This window comes from Pseudorca crassidens, chromosome 20 (assembly GCF_039906515.1).
Source record: "Pseudorca crassidens isolate mPseCra1 chromosome 20, mPseCra1.hap1, whole genome shotgun sequence".
Taxonomy (NCBI): domain Eukaryota; kingdom Metazoa; phylum Chordata; class Mammalia; order Artiodactyla; family Delphinidae; genus Pseudorca; species Pseudorca crassidens.
In genome coordinates, this window is record NC_090315.1 from 10,312,933 (window position 1) to 10,338,078 (window position 25,146).

Sequence of the window (25,146 nt, forward strand, 5' to 3'; positions counted from 1 at the left end):
ATACAGACTGACCAAACACCCATGAGGCTGTAGTTTACAGTCACCTATGCAACCCTCACTCCTCCCAGACTGTCCTTTGTCAAAAGTCACCATTAGGCCCATGGATCTGCACAAGGACAACTTGCATGTGTCCAGTATCAAGAGGATTTCTGATCTTTTTATTGTCCTAAATCTTTGGCCTTCATCATGGCAAGAAAAAAAGGGCAGAGGGTAAGGGAGGGGGTCATAGCCAAAAAGAAAGGCTAGTATAAAAAAAAGACAGGAACTTTAATCAGGCCAGTAATACAAAGATTTTCTAGGCAGGGCAAGAGCCCTTGAAGACCTATTACTAGGTCTACCGCCATCCCCCACTCCACACCCCACCCCCAACTGGCACATTAAATGTTCCAGAAGGCCAAGGCTACCACCTCAGATTTCTGTAGCACCCAATTCCTTCATGAAAACAAATGTTGATACAGGAGTTGGAGCCTCTGCTACCATCAGAGAAATCTGACAAGCTCTGGAACATCAGTTACCAGTTTAGGAAGAAAAATCAGCTCTTTGTTCTTCTGTCTCCTCTCCTCCTATTATGTAAACGTAAGCTTTGGGCACGCAGAAACTTTCTATGCTGCCAGTGATGTTAAAACCCTGGAACACGAATTTAAGCAGTACTGCATACACAGTTGTTTTTATTCTTAATTAGCTGCCACTTCCACATTAAGAATAAAAAACAAAACAACTATTTATACCAACACGAGGAACATAAACACAAACAAATTCAGAGAATTAATCATGGTTCACAAGGCCAAAATTCAGAAATGAACAGAAACTAACAGAAATAAACCAAAATTCTTAAAGTCAATAATGGTGGAGACAAATGCCACAGATAATTAAAATTACCAGACTCTGCTTGTCACAAAACTTAAAGTCCTAAAAACTTAGAAACTAAAGGAGCCATATGGATCTACTACCCAGCCCCCCTCACCGTCTCACATACAAATGCCCTAACATTTGATGAGTCAATGGTTCAATTCTGTAGATGACAGTGAATGTTTTTTATTTCACAAGCATTCACACAGAACTATTCTAAATAAGTGCTGAAGTAAACAAAGTTTGATTATAGCTCAGTTAAGAAATAAAGTCCTTCCTGTAAACGCTCCTTCACAGCTTGATGGCTGCTTTAACATGCAATTGCCCTAGGCCACAGGGGGGAAAAAAATCAGGCTTTTGATTTACTCAAGAAATAAAATAAATAAACCTAGAACATGCAAAAGCTTCCTTCTCCCAAGGTAAGGAAGGAAAATGCTTGTCTGGTTTTCTGTAAAAACCACCTCTTCCTCTGAATGAATTTACTAAACCCCACCCCCAACATAAGATCACTAAAGCTCAAGGAAAAGGCAGCAAAGGTACATTTCACAGGTAATAAACCAAAAACCCAATCATATCAGACAGTTCCTGGCACCCATTTCTCACTCTACCAAATCAGGGCAGTCAAAAGGCTGGAGGAGGGCTTCCCTGGTGGCGCAGTGGTTGAGAGTCCGCCTGCCGATGCAGGGGACACGGGTTCGTGCCCAGGTCCGAGAGGATCCCACATGCCGCGGAGCGCCTGGGCCCGTGAGCCATGCGCTCCGCAACAGGAGACGCCACAACAGTGAGAGGCCCACGAACCGGGGGGGAAAAAAAAAAAAATTTAAAAAAGGCTGGGGGAGTGTCAGGGTCCACCCACATACTCCTGGTACAGCAATGAGCCCCCTCCCTTTCCCAAACATAGATCTACCTATCAGCATTCAACTCCTGTGGCTGGGAGCGCCTGCAATACCAGAGGGCAGAAATCTAAGTGACACTTGGCACTCTGTTTCAACAAACAACTGCAAAGAGCTTTCCAAACCCAGGCCCTCACCATTTTGAAGACCAGGAAGCTGAATCCTTCCTGGGGCAGAGGTGAAAAAGAAAGAAGCCCACTTTCCACCACCCTTCCCGAAGGTCACAAAGCAAACCAGAGGCCATTAGGCAGCTTCTGCAGACCCACAGCAGTAAATAGCAAGTGCGACCACAGCCCCCGGTGGGACTGGGGAGAACTCGAGAACTGGCATTTTCCCAGCCGAAGGTAAAACAAATATGACTTGTCAGCTGGAAAAAAACAAAAAAGCATACTCCTAAATTCTCCCAAAGGGTGCTGGCTTGGAGGTGAAGGGGAGAGAGGGTACAACTGTCTCAACAGCTCAGAGAAAGAGGGAGGGAAAGTGAGAAAGAGAAGACAGACCTGTGAGCAGCTGCACTCTCCTTTTCCGAAGGACACAAAACTGCAAAGCCCAGGGACCCGAAGGGGCTGGGGAGCAAAATGGGAGCGGGAAAGAAAGCGGGGCAGTGGAAAGGAGATCTACTCCCACCACCACTAACCTTGGCAGAAATGGGGGAGATGGGGGAGACATTCCCAGACTCGAGAGCAGTAACCAATCAACCAGCCCCCACCTACTTACTCAGATCTCACAGGATCCCTCGAGATAAAACCCTCAGGGTCAGAGAGCTGAGAGAATCTGCAGTCTAAACCTGAGCCTGCAGAAGCCGAGGCCCAACCCAGCCCCTTCCCCTCCAAAGCTGAGGGGTGGAGACCAGAGACAGGCATGCCTGAAGAAGGGAAGCACCCGGTGGAAACGCGCAGGCCAAGCAGGGGAGCTGGGAGAAGCAAACCTGATAGGAACTAAATGGGAAGAGAAGAAGCCTCGCAAGATACAAGGGGAAAGAAAAGATGAAGAAGAAAACAAGGCAGTGAAGAACAGATCTGGGAGAGGGGTCACAAAAGGGAGGGAGACTCTAGCCCAGATCTGAGATAGCTCTAAGAGGAAGCTGGGGTGGGGGGAGTGACAGGTAGGAATGATTGGGAAAACATCTCTATACTGGGCAGAGCAGGGGGAAGGAGACTCAGTAATGGGGCAAGAGGTAGGGCAAAAAGGGGAGGACAAATACGAGGAAGGAGAGAGTGGAGGTTGAGAGCTGAATCAAAATGGTGGGGGGATAGAAGATCAGGTGGAAAACTTGGAACTGAGAGGCAACAGAGGTGCGAGGCAGTCACAAGATGACCAGAGTTAAAGAGGACCACACCGAGAAGGGACAGCAGTAAGAGTTAAAATGGGTCCAAAAAATAGGTGGACAAGTGGACAGCTCCAAAAGGGGCAGAGCTGTGAGGAAAGCATTAAATAGAGAGGATGGGGCGGAACTGAAGAAATGAAAGAGCAGGTGCAAAAAGGATTGGGGGCAAGTCTGAGGTGCAGAATGGGAAGGGAAGGGGGTGATGGATCAGAGACAAGTTATCGACGGTTCAGTGAGGTAAAGGACAAATCTAAGAAGGGCCAAAATGAAGAGGACAGGACTTGGAGAAAGAGGCTGGAAGCAGGTCTTACACAGAGAAGTACTGAAGGGGAGACAGGTCAAAGGAAGCCGGAGCAAATGAATGGAACCGCTCAAAAGAGGGCCAATAACGAGGTGGGGAAGAGAGGAAACAGCAAGGAGAACACTGGGGTAGAACTGGGGACTGCAGGGCTTGAGGCTGCGGAGAGGCTGAGTTCGGGAGAAAGGTCAGAGAAGTGAAAGGCAGAAACGAGAGAGCTGCAGGGTCAGAGAAGGGGGAGGAGGCTGCCTCATGGAAGGCAAAGTCGGAAAGCAAGCAGGCTGGAGGGCACAGCAAGATCTGAGATTGGATGAGGGGCAGAGTGGGGAGGCAGAAAGGTCTGGAAGAGAGGAAAGGCTCTGAATGGCAGACGGGAGCAAGGTCTGAGCAGGGGAGGAGGCAAGCATGGTGCATCGGAGTCCGAGAGGGAGCAGGGAACTGAACTGAGGCAGACGAGGGTCAGAGAGTCCAGGGGTATGGCGGGGGGAGCAGGTTTTGTCAGCAGGCAGTAGGGCCCAAGAGGGACGTGGAATTAAGTCCAAGGAGAAGACCTGGGAGCAGCAGTGCCAAGACGAACAGGGTTTGGATGAATCACCAAGGAGGTGGAACCGCAGGTCCTAGAGGGACAGCTCCTGGCGGTGAAACAGCGGAGGGTAACAGAAGATTGGGTCAAAGAAGGGGGCAGATCCAGGGTGGTGAGAGCGGAATCGAAGAAGGCAGAAGAATCACGAATCTCAAAGTGCGGGTCCAGAATTAAGGGATGCGGAAGGGTCACTGAGGAGGTGGATCCCTTGAGCACTGCAGAGTCTAGGAGGGGCGAAGGGCATCACTGAGGGGCGGAAGAGGGAAGGGGGAGGCGCAGAATTGGGAGCAGAGTTGGGGGGGAGGCCGAGGCAGACACCGAGATCCCAATGGGTTGGAGGGCGGGGGCAGACGCGGCGACAGCAGGGCTGGGCGGGCAGGGGCAAGTCCGAAGGGCAGACGGGCCCCGGCGGGCCGGGCCGCAGCACGAATCGGCGGGGCCGGCGGGGCCCGGGGGGCTGGGGGGCCGCTCCCTCCCCTCCCCCTCCGGCTCCTCCATTGTTCGCGGGCTCCGGGCCCCGCCGTCCCCGCCTCCCCTTGGACCCCGCAGCGGGGCGGCGCCCGGCCTCGCGGCCGGGGCCCGCGAGCTCGCGCACTCACCAGCTGGGCGCCCTCAGCGCGGCCCTGGCCTCCGGGATCTCGGCAGCGGCGACGGCGGCCCCGGCGCCATGTTCTGCTGCTCCTCGTTCAGCGGCAGCTGAGGCGGCGGCGGCAGCTCCGGCGGCGGGGGGCCGGGCGGACCCTCCCTCGCGGACTCCCTCCTCCGCCTCCTCCACCTCCTCCTCCCGCCGCTCCGCGGCTCTCCCTCGGGGCGGGGGGCGGGGAGGGGAAGGGGGGAGGGGCGGGAACCAGGGGGAGGGCGGACCAGCCTTGCTCGCTCCTTCCCTCCCTCCTTCGCAATGGCGGCGGCGGCGCCTCCTTCCTGCGGCCGCCGCTCCCGCGCGCGCTCCCCCTCGCTGCTGCGCGTGCGTGGCGCGGGGACCGTTGCAGGGGGATAACGGCCCGTGAGGGCGCGCAGCGAGGGGATAACCGGCGCGTGGCAGAGGAGAAGCGAGAGCGCGTGCGCGCCCGAGGGACTCACTGCCACTGCATCGGCCGCGTCCAGGGAACGGGTGCGGAGGACGCAGTGCGCGTGCGTCCCCAAGAAATGCCGCTAGTGCGGTGGCTGCGGATCGAGACAGAGCGCGAGGCGACCCGCGACCGGGCAGAGGAATGGGGTGGCCAAGTGCGCGTGCGCGGGAGGGGGTGCCAGCCGCCGCGGCTACTCGCACGAGGCGGAGGGAGTGGTCCTCGAGAGGCGCGCGCACCCTTGCGCGCGCCAGAAGCAGCCGAAACCCTCCTCGCCCTGGCTCTTGGAGAAAGCGGGAGGGGAGAGGCATGGCCCAGCTTTGGGGGCGGGAGCGAAGGGCGCGATCCCGCTCGCGCGGGACCTGACCAGCCAATGAGAGGCAAGGGGCGGTGGGTTTGCCGCGAGCTCAGCCCCGGGGAAAACGGAGGAGGAGAGAGGGAGCGACGTAACTTGGGGCGGTGGGGCGGGGCTGAGGAGGAGGGAGCGCACCCAGTGGAGGAGTTGATTGGGGAACACGAAGAGGCGTGGCCCGCCTTAGCCCAATAGGAGCCTCAATTCGTCGATCCGGAGGAAGGGGCGGGGCTGAGGAGCGCGTGCTCTTTTTCCTGGCAGAGAAGAAAATCTGCAGGTAACGAGTGCCTTATTACAACATGCTTTGGGTTCTGTGATCGCCTGATCCCGGAAGAGGCGCGGAGGCCTGGTCCCGCATGCAGCCCTGGCCTCCAAGTCGGCATTGCGTAAATGACTGCAAATCAAATGTCAGTTCGAGAGCCCGGAGGGGAAAGAGTAGTGATGGGAAGGGGCACCACTGTAACCCCTGAATTCCTCTGAACTGAAGAGGGGTTCCTCTGGGACCCCTCCGGAAGTACGGGTCTTGGAAGATGAGCGTTCTGGGAGCCCAGTCAATATTCAAAGAATGCATGAAGAAAAGCTATGCTTCTTATTGCATTTTTCATTTCTTTACTCAGTCTCCTCATCTAAAAAATGGAATGATAATCTTAGCTCTTTAGTAAGGTTTGCAGGGAGAATTAAATGAGTTCTACTTGTAAAGCGCTGAAAATCATGCCTTGCTCTATAAACGTTGATAAATAAAATTACATGCGCTCAAGTTTTGTTTTGTTTTTGAGGTCATAGCTCAATGCTTTTTTAAAAAATTGAAGTGTGGGGCTTCCCTGGTGGCTCAGTGGTTAAGAATCCGCCTGCCAATGCAGGGGACACGGGTTCGAGCCCTGGTCCGAGAAGATCCCACATGCCGCGGAGTAACTAAGCCCGTGCGCCACAAGTGCTGAGCCTGTGTGCCACAACTACAGAAGCCTGCACGCCTAGAGCCTTCTCTAACAAGAGAAGCCCTCGCACTGCAACAAAGAGTAGCCCCCCGCTCTCAGCAACTAGAGGAAGCCCGCGCACAGCAACGAAGACTCAATGCAGCCAAAAAATACGTAAATAAATAAATTAATCTATAAAAAAGTAAAATAAAATGAAATTGAAGTGTGCTCAAGTTTTAAAGCATCCCATCAAATAAAGGTTTTCTGATTACTGATAACGGTCGTTTCCATTGACTCCCTTTTTTTTTTTTTAATTTAACACTTTTAATGCATGAAATTTGATTTTTAGATGCTCGTGACTTGTTTTCTGGGGGGGCGCCCCACGTGGCATGCGGGATCCTAGGTCCCCTAGCAGGGATCCAACCCGTGCCCCCTGCAGTGGAAGCGGGAGTCTTAACCACTGGAAAGCCAGAGAAGTCCCCATTCATGACTTTTTTTAAAGTTTGTTTTTAGCGCTGTGGGCTAAACAAATCCAATGCGTGGGCCAGATTTTCTTTAGGTGCCACTGCAAGCCCTGGTTTGTAAGTGATTTTGAGATCTATCACTTGAGAACACCAGAAAAACGGGAGAAGGGACATCGGATTCCCCTACTTCAAATTAATAAGTGTTCGTAACTCCAGTGCCGTATTCTAGGTCCTTCCAATCTTGGAGAATTTTTGAACTGGCAGCACCTAGAGAAGAGAGAAGCCTGGGCTCACTCTGGATCCAGATGCCCCTCTCCCCTTCTTTTGGAGCCCATCGACCCTGTCTTATCATTCAAGTCTCACTCGAAGTCACTTCCTCAGGGTGGCCTCGCAGATTTGGCCTAACCCTCATATTTTTATAAAAATGGGCACTTTATGCTAGGCAACATTCTAAAGCACTTTAAACATATTAACTCACTTAACCCTCAGAACACCTTACAAGTAGGTTAGAGTTGTTATTCTGCTAAACTAAGGCACAAAGAGGTTACACAGCTAGTGAGTGTCAGATGTGAGATTCAAACCCAGACAACTGGGGTCAGATAGTTGCACACCTAGTACTTCTTCACAGCACTCCATCAGGGGTTGAAGTTCTGTATTGGTATCACCATTTTTCTTTCTTTCTTTCTTTTTTTTTTTTGGCTGTGTTGGGTCTTTGTTGCTGCATGCGGGCTTTCTGTAGTTGCGGAGAGCCGGGGCTACTCTTCATTGCGGTGCGTGGGCTTCTCATTGCGGTGGCTTCTCTTATTGTGGAGCACGGGCTCTAGGCGCACAGGCTTCACTAGTTGTGGCATGCGGGCTCAGTAGTTGTGGCTCGCAGACTCAGTAGTTGTGGCACATGGGCTTAGTTGCTCCACGGCACATGGGATCTTCCCGGACCAGGGCTCAAACCCGTGTCCCTTGCATTGACAGGCGGATTCTTAACCACTGCGCCACCAGGGAAGTCCCTGTTATCACCACTTTATGTGTGAGCCCTTTGAAGGCAGGAATTCTGGCTAGTTCCTCAGTCTGGAAAATGGCCCACAATAAATAATTGCTAATGAATAAATGAATGAATCTAATTCTAAACAAAGGGGATGATGGCTGGCACTGCAGGCATGGTAGCCAAGACACAGTCCTTGTTTAATGACTAACTTCTTTCCCTCTTTCAGATACTAGCTCAGATGTCCCCTCTTCCGGGAGGCCCTCCCTGAGGCCCTGCCAGTCTCCCTCTAGACTTCCACAGCACCTTCGGGTCCTCCAGCCAAGCCCTGACCACCCCTGGGTTGTTCCCCTATACTGATAGGTCTCTCTATCCCACTGGACTGTGAGCCCCATGAGGACAGGTTGGGGGTGTCCCTATCAACGTTGATGTTCCTAGCACAGGTCCAGGCACAAGGCAGGGGCTCAGGCAGTGTTTCCCTGGATGAACGAAGGGAACCAACAAGGAGGGCCTTCCCAGCTCTGCATTTCTTTCCAGTGCACAAGAGGGCGGGTGTTAGCTGAGCAAGCCAACCACAGGAAGCAGGCTTCTCTGGGGGCAGCCGCCTCCGCGCACTCGGCTAACCTCCACTCCAGGATAAATAGACAAGCGAGTAAACAATTAGCTGACAGAGAGAGGTGCCGACTGCCGGCCTAGGCCACTGTCAAGATTTCCCAAGCGTGGACCTAGAGGCCCAAATAGCTGGGACTGGAGGTCACACCAACCGTGGAGCTGGAGTAGGTGTGAGGCGGGACCTGGGGATCTGGATCCGCATCGGGGAGATGCACAGGCAGAAAAATCCACAAAAGAGTTCTGCAAAGAGGGTGGAGGTGCTGGGGCATATTCTCTCTCCATTCCTCAGAGTCAGAAAGAATCAGAGGGTGGGGACCAGGTCTCAGCTTGACCAAGGAGTTGGTGAGCTCACAGCGCCGCCTACAAACCGAACTGAGGAAGCTGCAGCTAGCTGATGCTGCGGCTGTTATGGCAAAGAGAGGTGAACTCTTCCGCCATTGGCCGGAAGAGCAGCCAATCACGAGGAAGGAATGGGAGGCGGGGATGCCTAGGCTCAGTGCAAAATCCCAGCGCCTGGCCAGTGTTTGACACGTAGTGGGCACACGCTAAATGTCTGATGGAAGGATGGATGATGAACCTCCCAATTTTTATAAACTTTAAAAATGGAGGGAATTCCCTGGTGGTCCAGGGGTTCGGACTCCGCGCTTCCACTGCAGGGGGCACGGGTTTGATCCCTGAAGGGGGAACTAAGTTCCCTCATGCTGCGTGGCACGGCCAAAAAAAGAGAGAGACAGAGAGAGAGAGAGAGAGAGAGAGAGAGAGAGAGAGAGAGATCCCATTAAAAAAAATAATTTAATAAAATAAAATAAAACATGCACACCGAGAAGTGCACAAATCACAAGTGTACAGCTCGATGAATATTCCAAGAGAACACGCCCTTGTAACCAGCACCCAGATAAAAAAACAGAATGTGACCAATCTCTGAGAAGCCCCCCAACCCCGTCCCCTTCCAGTCACTCCTCTTGCCCCTACAAGAAGACCCACATCCTGCTTTCTATGCTTATTTTAGCTTTAGTTTTGCCTGTTTTAATTCTTTACATAAACGGAATTAAGTGGTCTCTTTTGATCAACATAGTTTGTTGGATTTATCCACGTTACTTTGTGTAAATGGAGATTGTTCATTCTCAGTGCTGTGTAGTATTCTACTGTGTGAAGAATCCACGATGTATTTTTACATTCTATTGTTGGTGAGCATCTGGGGAGTTTCCACTTTTAGTTATAATGAACAGCGCTGCTATGAACAGTCTAGAACATGTCTTTTGGTAAATATTTGTACTCATTCCTGCTAGGTATGTACATGAGAGTGAAATTGCTGGTCACAGGGTGTGCCTGTGTATTTCAACCAGTTTCCCAAAGCGGATGCACCTATTTACATCCCCAGAGACATGTAGAAGAATTTCAGCTGCTCCACGTTTTCCCAAACACTTGATATTGTCCATCTTTTTAACTTTGGCCATGCTAATGGCTGTGTAGTGGTATCCAGTTGTGGTCTTAATTTGTCTTATCCCATTGATTAATGAGGTTGAGTATCGTTTCATATATACATGAGCCATCTGAATAGCATCTTTTGTGAAATGCTGTTCAAATCTTTTGCCCACTTTCAATTGCGTTATGTATTCTTTTCATTATTCTATTACCAATAATACATGAATTTCTTGTGCTTACAAAATTTTAAAATACACCAGATAAGTTGCAGTCTCCTTGGACAACCCAACCCCATCCCCTCGCCTTTCGAGAAATGTGTTTTCTTCCAGACTTCTCTATATAGTTGCCTGAATGCACACATTTTGTTATGTGACTGCATATGAACTAGCTGCTTTTTCCCCTATCAATGCATATTTTGTCTCTTTCCAATTTTTTCCTATGACAAGCATGTTGAAATGACACCTCAAAGGAAAGGGTCTTTCCAGGTTCTGTAGTAAAGAAGAAGTGCTGGGACTAGTCCTTTCTGTCTATATCTATATTCCATAGATATAGACAGACTCAGACTCCAAACCACCCAGGCCATGAGATACTTGACAGCAGAAACAAGGTCTCTTCCCTGCTTGGACACTCTGCCTAGCTCTGTCCCTAACTCCTCAGCTAGGCTAGGTGTCTCTGCTTTAAGCAATTGTGGTAGCCAGGTCTCCAAGATGGACCCCGCTGATTCTCACCTGGTATTCAGATCCCCTCCTACCTTGGATAGGGCAGTTCCGGGTACCAATAAGATAATGTGGAAATAACAGGGTGTGACTTTGAGGCCAGGTCATAAAACATATTGCAGCTTCTGGCCTTGCCCTTTCTTGGATCATTCACTCTGGGGGAAAACAGCTCATGTGTCCTTGTGGAGGGGGCCACCTGCGAGGAACTGAGACCTCCTGCCAACAGCCAGCGTTAATCAGCCAACGCCATGAGTGAGCCCCTGGGAGGGAGATCCTTCAGGTCCAGTCGACTGAGCCTTCAAATGACTGCATTCCCAGCTGACATCTTTAAAAAAATATATATATTTATTTGGTTGCGCAGGGTTTTAGTTGCGGGAGGTGGGCTCCTTAGTTGTGGCATGTGAACTCTTAGTTGCAGCATGCGTGTGGGATCTAGTTCTCTGACCAGGGGTCGAACCCGGGCCCCCTGCATTGGGAGCATGGAGTCTTAACCACTGCACCACCAGAGAAGTCCCCAAGCTGACATCTTGACTGCAACCTCATGAGAGACACCAAACCAGAATCACCCAGGTAAGCTGCTCCCAAATTCCCGATCCATAGAAGCTGTGTGAGATAAGAAATATTTATTGTTATTTGCTCAGTAATTTGTTATTTATTTGCATATATCATTTAAGTCTATTTCCCCTGCTAGACCATGAATGACGTCAGGGTGGGGACAGTGTCTGTTTTCTTTTCTTTTTTTCTTTATTTTATTATGGCAATTTCCAAACATAAAGTTGGAAAGTTTTACACAGTGAATGCCCATATACTCAGCATCAAGATTCTATAATTTTGTTTCTTTTCTTTTCACCTCTCTATCCTTTAATCAATCCACTAATCTAACTTACTTTTCTGTTATATTTTAAAGTTAATTTCAGGTACTCCCCTGGTGGTCCAGTGGTTAAGAATCCGCGCTTCCACTGCAGGGGGCTCGGGTTTGATCCCTGGTCGGGGAACTAAGATCCCGCATGCTGCACGGCGCGGCCAAAAACAAAAAAAAAACCTAAAAGACAAAAAAACAAACCAATATGCATATCATCAAATAGAGCTCAATATTTACTGACTATTTTTGTTCAGGTAAATTTTACGTAAGGTGAAATGCACAAATCTTGTGTATCATTTGTTGATTTTTGATGTATATCTACATCCATGTAACTAAAACCTCTTTCAAAGTATAGAATATTACTAAGCCAAATCCAACATAATCCTTACCTCCTAGCCCCCTGCCCACAGAGACAATCACTGTTCCTGTTTTCACATCATAGATTAGTTTTACCAATTTTAGTCTTCATGGTCATTCAAACAAATCGCATAGTAACTATTCATTCGTGTAAGACTTCTTTTACTTAGCATTACACGTGTCTGTTTTCTTGATACCTATTAATTCATTCATTCAGCAGATGTTTATCAAACAAACACCAGACTTGTGCCAGGCACTGAGCTGGGCACTGGAGATCAGGGCTGGGACCAAGGGGAGGCAAGCCAGGTGCTCACTTTCAGGCTCCTGCAAGGGCTGGGTCAGCACCTAAAGTGAGTGCCTTTTTAACTTTTTTTAAATTTTGGCTGCGCCCTGCGGCATATGGGATCTTAGTTCCCTGACCAGGGATCGAACCCACACCCCCTGCATTGGAAGCATGGAGTCTTAACCACTGGACGGCCAGGAAAGTCCCGAGTGAGTGCCTTTTTAAATTTTTCACCCTGGGCGCATTGCTTACCTGCATTGCAACGCTGTTGGAGATAAAGCAGTGCAAGAGACGGAAATGATCTCTGACCTCTTTTTGCCCCTGCCATTATTCAATAGCTATGTGTTGGTTCTTCTGCCAATACTACACTTTTAATTTACATTGTTCTACGATATGGTTTGTTTTTATTAGGGCAAGTCTCCCCTCAGTATCAATACCTTTACTGAGTGCTTACTATGTGCCACCGTGTTCTAGGTGATGTAGATACAGTTAATAGACAGGGTCCCTGCTCTCAACAGGGACCTAAGGGGAGATCCAGACAACAGACCCACACACCCCAAATAAATCATTAACAGTCGTAAAAAGGCTTAAAAAAATCAAACTAACTGCTGACCTAGAGAATTTGAGGGGTCGGAGAGGGGGACTTTTGTATGTTGGGTCCTCTATATAGTACTGTGGAGGTGCTGTTTAAGCTAGAGGAAGAGGTCAGCCAGCAAATAAATGGGGGAAGGATTTCCAGGGAACAGCGCAAAGGAAAGGCACTGAGGTGGGAAAGCACTTGGCCTGTTTGGGTAACTGAAAGAAGGCAGGTGTACCTCTGGATAGGAAGTAAGAAGACGCCTATTACCTGATGTATGTTAACAGTGAACATTCATGATTTTAATATTTATTGAGCACTTACCATGTGTTGAGCACTGTGCTAAGTACTTTGGAAACTTACCGAAGCTTTACAACAACCCTACTGAGGTTACCCCTTGATCACCCCTCTTTTACAGATGAAGAAATTGAGTTAAGGGTGAAATTGCTGGCCCAAAGTACTAGGAAATGCGATGGCAGGATTTGCACACAGTTCTGACTTCCAAATTCATGGTCTGAAACCACTGTCTCCCACAGAAAACACTCAACACATTTTAAACAAAGTACTGGGTGAACACGGAAAGACAGTTACATTTCTAGCTCCCCCAACGCAGTTTCTTATTTAAAACAACTATTCCCAGCTTGTCCTTTTCGCCTTCGCGGGGAGGTGGAGGGAGGCTGGAGGAACTACATTTCCCAGGATGCAGCGCTCGCCTCGCTGGCCGTCAAGCATATCGGGAATTGTAGTCCTCGGAGGACTACAATTCGCCCACGGCTCCCAGAATGCATTTGGAGTCCGAACCGTGCGGTAGGAAACGGACAGTCGCGCAGCATGCTGGGAAGCGAGACCGGCTCTTTTCCCAGGCTTGCCTCCCAGACAAGCGAACCCATTTTTTTCCGGACTACAATTCCCAGCGGGCTGTGCGCTAGAGGGCGGGCGAGTTCGTCTCCCGGAAGTCCGCTCTAGCCTTCGGTCCCCCAGCAGCTGCCAGAGCCGGAGCCGCCCAGAAGCCGCGGGACCTGGGCCGCTGGGGTCCGGACGGGGGTCGCCATGGTAACGGGGGCGCGCCCACGCTGGGGACGGGGGAAGGGTGGGTCCACGTGCAGGTACTGGAGACTCGGTAGGATACTGACAAGCCGCCCCTGCTGCGGTGCGATGGTCTGGGCCGGGCGCGGGCTCTCGGGATTGGGGCCGATCGAAGGCCGGGGAAGGGGAGAACCGGGAGGTGGCTCTGAGCGCTGGAGTGTACCGGGGCTCTCGAGGCCAGGGAGCTTTGGAGACCAGGTGGCAAGCGGAGAGGGCTGTGCGGGAGGGAGACACTGGAGGTGGCTGGAGGGTTTTGAAACAGGGAGGCAAGAGATCAGGGAGGATCTCAGAGATGGGCAGAAGGAATTGGAGGTGGGGAGGGGACATCCTAAGAGGAGGACTCTGGGAGCGTGGCAGGAGAGTTGAAGAATGGGAGACATTGTGATAGGAGAGAGGGGGTCTCTAGAGGCAGGAAGCTGACATTGCAGGTGGAGGGGGTGTTGGAACTGGGCCGGATACTGCTGATGAGAGAGGTATCTCGAGGGGAAGAGACTGGACCCTGGAGACGGGAAGTAGAGAACTGTAGGGAATGGGGCTTTAATGTCAGGAAAAGTGTGCAATAAAAGGGAGAAGCCTTGGCGTAGGGAATGAATGCTAGAAACAAGTGGGGAGCAATGGAGTAGGTCTTTGCAAGAGGAGGGGTCTTGGAGAATAGGGAGTAGGCATGGAAGTGCGAGAGGTGGGGATGGGGCTTTGGGAACAAGGATTGGGCATTGGATTTGTCACCGCTCCCCGGGGATCGGGATGGGGCGACCTGACAGAGGGCACTGAAACGGAGAAAGCAGGAGTCAAAAGGGAACAGCTCCTGGGTAGGGGGCTTGGAGACAGAGAAGGTTGGGGAGCATCAAGAGGGGACATCAGAGGGGCGAGGATACAGGAGGGAAGGGACTTCTCATTGTGGATTCCCTGAGGTGGAGAGATTCTAATTGGGAGGAGAAACAGGAAGAGGTGTGTGAGGGAACTTAGGAGTAAGAGGCAGAGCTCTCCCTCAGCTGTGTAGACTGGCTTCTATGTCTCTCCTCCCTAGATACCCCATCTATCTCTGGCTCTGCTCCCAGGCTGTGGCTGTGTGGCGTGGGTCCCCCCAACTCCCACCCCACGCCCTTTCCCTGCCTGCCAGGACCCCTGCCCTAGGAAGTGGTTTTCCCTGGTTCAGCAGAAGGGGTTCTTGGAAGGAGAGTGTAATATCCTTTTTCTGTGCAGCCTGATTGGTTGGGGGAGGAGGGATGGAGTGTGTGGAGAGTGAGGCTTAGGAAAGAGAGCAGACTCTTGCCAGTGGGTGGAGGCTCCCACAGGTGAGGGTTAGGGGGCTCAGAGGAAAGCCTTTGGACTCCCAGCTCTGCTTTCTGGCTGTGAGCCTTCCTTTCTCTGAGCCTCAGTTTCTTCATCTATAAAACGGGCATAAGCATGCCCATCTCAAACAGAACTGAGTCCAAAGGCAGGCTTCCTAGCTACGTGAACTTGGGCCATGGTTTTCTCAAAGTCAAATGCCGATGAACTATAATATTACTAACAACTAATATTTGTATAACACTTAGTATGTACTAGTCACTGTATTATACCTCTTATATTTAATAACTCATGCAACAGTCTCCTGAGGGAGGTACTCTCGTTATATCCATTATACAGACGGAGAAACTGAGGTCCGGAGAGGTTAAGTAACTTGCCTGCAGACACACAGCCAGCAGTGCCAGGATTCATTCGGGCTCTGGAGTCTGTGTTCTTAGCCACTTGGTCAAATGCCTCAGTCATAATAGCTAATTTTATTGAGCACTCCGTATGTAATAGGCACTATACAAAGCACTTCCGGGATCAACTTGTTCAGTGTTCATAGTAACCCTATGAGAGTTGAGCTGGCTTTTCAGAATCATAAAAACACATTTCCTAGCCATCACCGATGATGGTCGTAGCCGACACCGAGCGAACCTGCTAGTGCCAGCTACTAGACTAAATTTATAAACTTATTTAACCTTCAGAACACCCTGACAAAGTGGGTCTTCTATGGAAACTTGTTTTGCCGGGGTGGGGGGTGGGGGGTGGGGAACTGAGGCTTAGAGGGGCGGATCTTTTGTCCAAGGTCAGGGAGACGAGAGTTGGTGGAGCCTGGGACTTAGTGCCCTAGAAATGACTGCAGAGTTGGCCAGAGAAATCACGGGGGTGTTGGAGGGACCTGGGGCAGGAGCGTGTGGCCAGGCCAGCCTGGCTGGGCTCTGGGGCGTGGCTGAGACCCTTGGAAGACAGGCCGCAGGGACACGTGGGCCCTGTCTCCCCTGTGGGGATGGGTGGGGCTGTTGGGCAGGGCCGCCCAGCACTGGCCCGCCCTCCCCACCCCTCTCCCTCCCTCCTCCTCCTGCTGCCCCCAGATCCGCTTCATCCTCATCCAGAACCGGGCAGGCAAGACGCGCCTGGCCAAGTGGTACATGCAGTTTGATGACGATGAGAAGCAGAAGCTGATCGAGGAGGTGCACGCTGTGGTCACTGTCCGAGATGCCAAACACACCAACTTTGTGGAGGTGACGGAAAACTACCCCCCCCACCCCCGGCCAAAATGCACCCCCCTCTCCCTTGCTACCTTTTGACCCCTCCTTCCCAGCCTCCTGCCCAACCTGTAATGGCAATAACCCCTCACACCCTCCTTACTTACCACATTCATTTATTCAACATGCTTGCGGTCTTCCTTCCTTTGGGGGGTATTTTTTTTTTTTTTACGGTACGCGGGCCTCTCACTGCTGTGGCCTCTCCCATCGCGGAGCACAGGCTCTGGACGCGCAGACTCAGCGGCCGTGGCTCACGGGCCCAGCCGCTCCGCGGCATGTGGGATCTTCCCAGTCCAGGGCACGAACCCATGTCCCCTGCATCGGCAGGCGGACTCTCAACCACTGCGCCACCACGGAAGCCCTGGGGGGTACTTTTTAGTGTGAAATTTTTCCGGCGTACAGGTTAGTACAACAGGAGAGAAGTCGATTGCAAACTACCCAGATTTCATAGTATTAAGAGTTTGCTTTTGTTTTTATTTTTATAAATTTATTTATTTATTTATCTAATTTTGGCTGCGTTGGGTCTTCGTTGCTGTGCGGGCATTCTCTAGTGCGGCGAGCAGGGGCTGCTCTTCGTTGCGGTGCGCGGGCTTCTCATTGCGATGGCTTCTCTTGTTGCAGAGCACGGGCTCTAGGCACGTGGGCTTCAGTAGCTGTGGCTCGCGGGATCTAGAGCGCAGGCTCAGTAGCTGTGGCGCACGGGCTTAGTTGCTCCACAGCATGTGGGGTCTTCCCGGACCAGGGCTCGAACCCATGTCCCCTGCATTGGCAGGCAGGTTCTTAACCACTGCGCCACCAGGGAAGTCCTGCATTTTTGTTTTACCTTTTTCGGCCGAACAACTTTTTTTTTTCTGGTGCCTTTTAAAAACTTAAAATGCTCAAACACACAGCGTAGGGAATGGTATAATGAACCATCCCTTGCTGTAGTGTTTTCCATTAAGTTACAGAGATCACGGGGGACTTCCCTGGCGGTCCAGTGATTAGGATTTCTCACTCTCACTGCCAAGGGCCTGGGTTCAATCCCTGGTTGGGGAACTAAGATCCCATAAACCGTGAGGTGCAGCCAAAAAATATATATAAGTTACAGAGACCATGACGTTTCATCCTTAAATATTTCAGGATACATCTCAGAAAATAAAGACACTTCCTTCCATGACCAAAGTACCATCAGGCCTGATAAAATGAATCATACTTCCTTACTACTATTACTCTAATACCCAATCAATACTTAAATTTCCCCCAAATCATCAAAACTGATTGTCCAAAGCCAGTCAAGGATCTTGGCGTGGCTTTTGGTTTCCATGTCTCTTTGGTCTCTTTATTGAGATGCCTCCAGCTTTAATTCCCACGAGATTATTAGCCTGTTCAAGAGACCAGGCTGATTGTCCTGTAGAATTCAACAAATATTAATCAGGGGACTGCTGTGTGCCGGGCACTGTTCTAGGCACTGGTGATACAGCAGGGAACAAAACAGACCCAGTCCCTGCCCTTGGAGAGCTGACAGCTGACATTCTAGTGGGTGGGCGACTGTTAGTAAAGATACAGTGTATCGGGTGGTGATAGGCGTCAGGGAGAAAAAAGAAGCAGCTGTGGGGGGTGGAATTGCTGGGGTGTGTGCAGCAGGGGCTGGAATGCAGGTTTAGATGGTTTGGTCAGGAGGTCTTCATTGAAGCGGGGCCATTTGAGCCCAGACCTGAAGAAACTGAGGAGTGGAAGGAGATGATATCTGAGAAAGGAACGTTTCAAGCCCAGGGAACAGCAAGTGCAAAGACCCTGAGGCAGCAGGAATGTACGGGGGCATTCCTAGAATAGCAAGAAGGCCAGTGTATCTGAGGTGGAGTAAGCCAGGGAGGATGGTGGGAGCAGATGAGATAATTGCAGAAGGCGCAGGGCGTTGTGGGCCATGGTGAGGACTTGGGCTGTTGCTCTGAGTGAGACGGGAGCCACGGAGGGGTTTTGAGCTGAGGAGCAACATGGGTTGACTTAGGCTTTAGGGATCCCTCTCTAGGGGACAAGAGCAGAAGCAGGGGGACCACTCAGGAGGTGACCTCTGAGGTCCAGGTGAGAGGTACTGGTGACTGGCACTGGCATGGAAGCAGTAGGGGTGCTGAGAAGCGTTTTGAAGGTAGAGCCAACTGAAGGGCCAAAGACTGGATGAGGTGTGTGAAAAAATGGAGCCACCAGTAGGGGGCGCTGTCACTTTCTCGGATGGGGCCGACTCAGGAAAGAGCAGGTTGAGGTGAAGATCAGCCCTGAGGTGTCTGTTCTCATCCCAGCTGAGATGTCCAGGAGGGGATGAGGGGAGAGGAGCGGGGACGTCAAGGGATGCCCGCTCTCCCGGGGCATCCTGCTGCCGGCGCAGGGTGGGTCCCACACTGAGTGCTAGAAACGGCAGCAACTGAGGGACCCAGAGAGGGGCAGGGAGGCCCGAATAGACAGGAGTAGCCAGAAAGGCTGGCGGGTCAGGTGAAACTGTCACAAGGGGGCCTGACCATCTTAGGTTGCTCCCAATCCAGGCCCACTCCAGCATGTAGCCCTGTGCAGGGCAATGCTGGTGACACAGTGGTGACAGGAAAGAGCCAGGAGGATGATAGCAGGAAAGGGCGAATTTCAAGAAAGGAAGAGTGATGCTCAGCGTCAGATCCTGCCAGGGCCACACCAGCTATGACAGTCAGTTGGTAACTTCTCCAGATCAAGTTTTCCTGCCCCCTTGGCTTCCTGTCTTGAACCCTCAACTCCAGAGCAGGGGCCTTCAAACATTTGATCATGTATCTGTATCAGTTTAAAAAAAAAGTAGAGGGCTTCCCTGGTGGCGCAGTGGCTGGGAGTCCGCCTGCCGATGCAGGGGACGCAGGTTCATGCCCCGGTCCGGGAGGATCCCGCATGCCGCGGAGCGGCTGGGCCCGTGAGCCATGGCCGCTGAGCCTGCGCGTCTGGAGCCTGTGTTCCACAGCAGGAGAGGCCACAGCGGTGAGAGGCCCGTGTACCGCAAAAAGAAAAAAAAGAGTTAGCACCCTGATGTATTCTTTTTTCTTTAATTTTTTTTATTACTATTTTTTAAATTGGGGTATAGTTGTTTTAGTTTCTACTGTTTAGCGAAGTGGAGTCCCCTGTGCTATACAGCAGGTTCTCATTAGTTATCTATTTTATACCTATTAGTGTATATATGTCAATCCCAATCTCCCAATTCATCCCACCACCCCCCCCTTTCCCCCCTTGGTGTCCATATGTTTGTTCTCTATGTCTATGTCTCTATTTCTGCCTTGCAAACCGGTTCCTCTGTACCATTTTTCTAGATTCCACATATATGCGTTAATATACAATATTTGTTTCTCTCTTTCTGACTTACTTCACTCTGTACAACAGTCTCTAGGTCCATCCACGTCTCTACAAATGACTCAATATCGTTCCTTTTTATGGCTGAGTAATATTCCTTTGTATATGTGTACCACGTCTTTATCCATTCGTCTGTTGTCAATGGGAATTTAGGTTGCTTCCATGACCTGGCTATTGTAAATAGTGCTGCACTGAACATTGAGGTGCACGTGTCTTTTTTTTTTTTTTTTGGCTGCATTGGGTCTTTGTTGCTGCACGTGGGCTTTCTCTAGTTGTGGCGAGTGGGGGCTACTCTTCATTGCGGTGCACAGTCTTCTCATTGTGGTGGCTTCTCTTGTTGCAGAGCATGGGCTCTAGGTGCGTGGACTTCAGTAGTTGAGGCACGCGGGCTCAGTAGTTGTGGCTTACGGGCTCTAGAGCGCAGGCTCAGTAGTTGTGGCGCATGTGTGGGCTTTCTACACTGTTCCATTGATCTATATTTTTGTTTTAGTGCCAGTACCATACTGTCTTTATTATTGTAGCTTTGTAGTATAGTCTGAAGTCAGGGAGTCTGATTCCTCCAGCTCTGTTTTTTTTTCCTTAAGATTGCTTTGGCTATTCGGTTTCTTTTGTGTCTCCATACAAATGTTAAGATTTTTTTGTTCTAGTTCTGTGAAAAATGCCATTGGTAATTTGATAGGGATTGCATTGAATCTGTAGATTGCTTTGGGTAGTACAGTCATTTTCACAGTATTGATTCTTCTAGTCCAGGAACATGGTATATCTCTCCATCTGTTTGTGTCATCTTTGATTTCTTTCATCAGTGTCTTATAGTTTTCTGACTACAGGTCTTTTACCTCCTTAGGTAGGTTTATTCTTGATATAGTCTTACTAATCCATGGATTATGTGCAGGAACTACTGTAATAATATTAGAAAACATACTGGGAATTCTCTGGCGGTCCAGTGGTTAGGACTCTGCGCTTTCACTGCCAAGGGTGCAGGTTCAATCCCTGGTCAGGGAACTAAGATCCCACAAGCTGAGCAGCATGGCCAAAAACAGTTAAGAGAACATACTCAAAGTATAGGAATTAACAAAAGGATACAGTAGGAAAAAAATAAATAAAAATCAGGGACTTGAGGACTTCCCTGGTGGTGCAGTGGTTAGGAATCCACCTGCCAATGCAGGGGACAAGGGTTTGAGCCCTCGTCCAGGAAGATCCCACATGCCATGGAGCAACTAAGCCCGTGTGCCACAACTACTGAGCCTGCCCTCTAGAGCCTGCGAGCTGCAACTACTGAGCCTATTTGCTGCAACTACTGAAGCCCACGCACCTAGAGCCCATGCTCCGCAACAAGAGAAGCCAAGCATAATGAGAAGCCCACGCACTGCAACAAAGAGCAGCCCCCACTCGCCGCAACTAGAGAAAGCCTGCGCGCAGCAACGGAGACCCAACGCAGTGAAAAAAATATATATAAATAAAAATAAATTTATTAAAAAAAAAGAAAAAAAAATCAGGGACTTGTGTTGGCTTTTGCAGTCGCCACCAGGTGGCGACACACGCACACACGCCAGGCTGGCTTTTTCAGATTTTGGCCAAAGACATGGAACTTTTCAAGCCAGTATTCATATCTCTATGTGTCTATATCACTTTATCTACTTACACATGCGTATAAAATTAGAGTCTGCGTCCCTGGTTCATGCATATTTATTCGTGGATTGTGTGTATGTGATAAGGTAGTAGTATTTGTATTTATATTACGGTTCAGTTAAGGGCAAGGCTGAGATTGTCTTGGTTACAGGTGGTGAGTGTGCACTGCCCAGCACAAAACCTGCCACACAGTAAGTACTCAGGCAGTGTTTGTGGAATGATTGAGTAGATTAGTTCCAGGCTGAGGAGTTTGACTCTCTCCAGAGGCAACAGGGAGCCACAGAAAGGGGAATGGACACCGTGGAACACCCCTGCGTCTCTCTCTGGACTCTGGGCTTTTGCATAGTCTGTTCCCTCTGCCTAAAGCACTCCTGCCCGTTCACTCCTACTCATCCTCCAGATCTCAGTCCAGATGCCCCCTCCTCCAGGAAGCCCTCCCGGACCCCCATCCTGGGTCAGCTGCCTGCCCCCTTGGGGCTCTCACAGTCTAGCCCTGCCCACTCAGGGGATGACTGAGGATGAATCTGTCTCCACTGGACAGTGAGCCCTAGGCAGGGAGGGCCAGGACCACTGTGTCCCCAGCACAAGACCAGACACAGAACAGGGCCTCAGGGACCACACGTGGAACGCAGGACTGAATATGTTGGCTCCACCCTGCCTAGCACACTGGGTCCTGGGCACACCCTGTCACTGACTATCTGCCTCTCTGCTCCGCAGTTCCGGAACTTCAAGATCATTTACCGACGCTACGCCGGCCTCTACTTCTGCATCTGTGTGGATGTCAACGACAACAACCTGGCCTACCTGGAGGCCATCCACAACTTTGTGGAGGTGCGCAGGCGGGCGGGCGCTGTCCCTCGCATCCCCTCTGTTGGGATGCACGGGCCCTCCTTGCCCTCCCCTCAGAGGCGGTGGGCGGAGGGCCACTGTCTTTTTCTGCCCTCCTCGATGTTTCCTCTGGTCTCTGTCTCTCCCCTTTCCTCAGCTTCTCTCTGCCTTTTTTTTTGCCGTCTCATTCTGATGCCCTCTGTTCCTGTCTCTGTGTGTGTGTCTCTCTCTCCCTGCCCATCTCTTACCACCTGTCTTCCTCTCCCAGGTCTTAAATGAATATTTCCACAATGTCTGTGAACTGGACCTGGTGTTCAACTTCTACAAGGTGGGCTCCTGGTGAAGATGAGATGAGGAGGGGGCCGGAGGAGGGGGAAGGGGGGTGGGCTGGACCCCCGCAGCCGCCCCGGTGCCTCTGCGGGGGTCTGTTTCCTGGCCCTCGGGCATCAGAGCCCCCAGCCCCCAAGGTTTAGACCAGCATCCTGGGGGTCTCCCCACCTCTCACACCAGGGTCTCCCCTCACCCTCCCTTCACTCAGGTTTACACGGTCGTGGACGAGATGTTCCTGGCCGGCGAAATCCGAGAGACCAGCCAGACGAAGGTGCTTAAACAGCTTCTGATGCTGCAGTCCCTGGAGTGAGGGCGGGCCGGCCCCTCCCGCCCCCGGTCCTGCCCCCGGTCGAGCCTGCTCCCTTCCCCTTTCCAGGCCTGGGGTCCACCCCAGCAGCCCCGTCCCTCAGCTGCCCCGGAGGAAGACACCCAGCCGGGTCTGGGCCACAAGGGAAGGGGCCGCCCCCCACGGCCTCTGGGCCCCAGCTGTGGGCAGAGGCCACTTTGCGTGTACCGAGTAACCATGCCGTTGTCGTGTGATGCCATGAGTGCGTGCGTGGAGCCCCCAGTAAACCTGTGGTCCCCGCCTGGCCTCGTGTCTTTTGAGCCCTTGCCTATCTTCCCTGGGAACCAGGGGCAACTCCGGACGCCCTGCCATCAGTGCATCAGGCAGTCAGTCAACAAACACTCCTCGTGAGAATTCCCTGGTGGTCCAGTGGTTAGGACTCTGAGCTTTCACGGCAGGGGTCCTGGGTTCAATCCCTGGTTGGGGAGCTATGATCCCACAAGCCGTGCAGGGCGGTCAAGAAGAGAAAAACACACACAAAAAACAACCCCAACGAACTGCTCGTGCTGAGGTTGGGGGAGGGGGAGTGCAGATGCTTTCCCACCCGTTTCTGCCCACAGAGGGCTGCTGGGACTGGAAGCGGTGACGGATCTCGACACTGAGCGCTTGCTACTAAAATAATGATGTTCCGGGCCAACACCGATGTCTCTCAGGCGCCGTTCTAAGCCTTGACATATAGTGCCTTACTTAATCCTCGCAAGATGATGAGTAAGGGACTGTTAGTAGCCCCATTTTCCAGAGGAGATCACTGAGCTCAGAGGAGGTTACAAGACTCGTTCAAGGTCAGGTGGCGAGTCTGCAGATGAACCAGGTTGCTTTTGAGCCCAGGCAGGCAGCTCCAGAATCCTTGTTCTTAACCACTAGGCCGGAGGTGCAGGCGCTGGGCCCAGTGTTCAGTGGTTCTCAGCAGTGGCACTACTGGCACTTGGGGTAGGAAGATTCTTCACTTTGTAAGACTGTCCACCTCCATCTGCCAAGTGCCAGTACCAAGTGGCCCTCAGCACTTGTGACGACAGGAAACACTCCTGCATATTTCTTTTTTTTTCTTTTCTTTTCTTTCTGGCTGCACCGTGTGGCTTCTGGGATCTTAGTTCCCCAACCAGGAAATGAACCCAGCACCATGTCAGTGAAAGCGCCGAGTCCTAACCACTAGACCACCAGGGACATCCCCGCATGTGTTTCTAGTGTTCTCTGGAGGGGCTGTGCCCCTTCCCCCCCGTGTCCACCGAGAGCAGAGTGATGGCCGCTGGCTGCAGCCATGACTGGCATCCTTGGCAGAGCTGAGAATGCTGGGCACCTCCCGTCCACTTGCATTAATGTGACACAGCTTCGCGTCAGTCTCCCAACTGCAGGGGGTAGGTTGTGTCTCAGCTCAGCTACATACACACTATGCAACCTTGGGGTAAGTCACTTAACCTCTCTTGCCTCTGTTTCTTCATCTGGAAAGTGAGTCGACTATGGTTTTTAATCTCATGGTGTGTGCTTGAGGAGTAAATGAGTTAATCCCGGGACAGTTTAGGGTAGTACCTTGCATCAGTAAGCATGCCTCCACTGCACAGACATCACGGGCCTGCTGTGTGCAAAGCCCTGTGAGAGAAAAGATGTTTATAGATGTGAACGGTGAGCACTGACTATAATCATTGTCATTTTACGTGTGGGACACAGAGGCTTGGGGAGGTGAATTCCCTTCTAGATACAATCACTCCAACAGTGTAGTTGTTTCTTGTTGCTGCTGTAACAAGTTATCTCAAACTTGGTGGCTTAAACTAACAGGACTTTGAGACTGACCACCCTGGAGGGGTGAGGGTGTCAGGGGGGCACCCAGGCTGAGGCCTGGATCTTCGGCTGGGTGACGGGGTGGGAGGTAAGGTCCTTCCCGAGATGGGGAAAGAGCAGGTTGGAGGAATATGCCAAGGTTATTAGAACGTGGAGAGTGTGTTAACTTCCTAAGGCTGCTGTAACAAATGACCACAAACTAGGTGGCTTAGAACAAGACGAATTGATTCCGTCTCAGTTCTAGAGGCCAGAAATTTGAAATCCAGGTGTCAACAGGGCCGTGTTCCCTCTGAAGGCTCTGGGGGAAGATGCTTCCTTATCTCTTCCAGCTTCTCATGGCCCCTGACATTCCTTGGCTTGTGGCTGCATCTCTCCAATCTCTGCCTGCATCTTCACATGGTCTTTCCTCTATGTCTGCATCTTCTACTCTTCTATCTCTTATAGGGACACTTGTCATTGGATTTAGGGCCCACCCAGATAATCGAGGACGGTCTCATCTCAAGGTCTTTAACTTAATTTCATCTGCAAAGATGTAATTTTTTTTCAAATAAAGTCACACTCATAAGCTCCAGGATGTGGACATGTTTTGGGGGCTACCATCAACCCACTAGAGTGAGTGTGAGCTCTTGGGGGTCACCCAGGAAAGGACCAGGAGGCCTTTGGACACACAGACCTGAGGCTCACAGAGGGAAGGATGCAGAGAGCGTTTGCTTATTTGTG

At 51.2% G+C, this 25,146-nt stretch overlaps 2 protein-coding genes across 3 annotated transcripts in view; one reads left to right on the forward strand and one right to left on the reverse strand.

The window, feature by feature from the left end:
* The window catches only part of ARHGAP35 (Rho GTPase activating protein 35), a 121,669-nt gene extending 116,962 nt beyond the window's left edge, over positions 1-4,707 (reverse strand). Inside the window, exon 1 of one of the 2 annotated variants that reach the window (XM_067718829.1) lies at positions 4,550-4,706. The gene's annotated coding sequence lies outside the window, so the exon portion shown is untranslated. Of the gene's footprint in view, positions 1-4,549 lie in introns of both variants that reach the window. The other variant, XM_067718830.1, reaches the window with a different exon arrangement.
* Positions 4,708-13,464: 8,757 nt separating this feature from the next.
* On the forward strand, positions 13,465-22,894 carry AP2S1 (adaptor related protein complex 2 subunit sigma 1). Its single transcript, XM_067721079.1, has 5 exons — positions 13,465-13,611; positions 16,008-16,157; positions 21,864-21,977; positions 22,243-22,302; positions 22,513-22,894. Exons 1-5 carry the CDS (start codon positions 13,609-13,611, stop codon positions 22,612-22,614), a joined length of 429 nt encoding a protein of 142 aa, XP_067577180.1. The 5' UTR covers positions 13,465-13,608; the 3' UTR covers positions 22,615-22,894.
* Positions 22,895-25,146: the final 2,252 nt, after the last annotated feature.

Excerpts from the sequence above, each read along its gene's own strand:
- AP2S1 (XM_067721079.1), top strand. Across the intron at positions 16,158-21,863 it reads AACACACCAACTTTGTGGAG|TTCCGGAACTTCAAGATCAT; the intron begins GTGACGGAAAAC and ends TCTGCTCCGCAG. Across the intron at positions 22,303-22,512 it reads TGGTGTTCAACTTCTACAAG|GTTTACACGGTCGTGGACGA; the intron begins GTGGGCTCCTGG and ends CCCTTCACTCAG.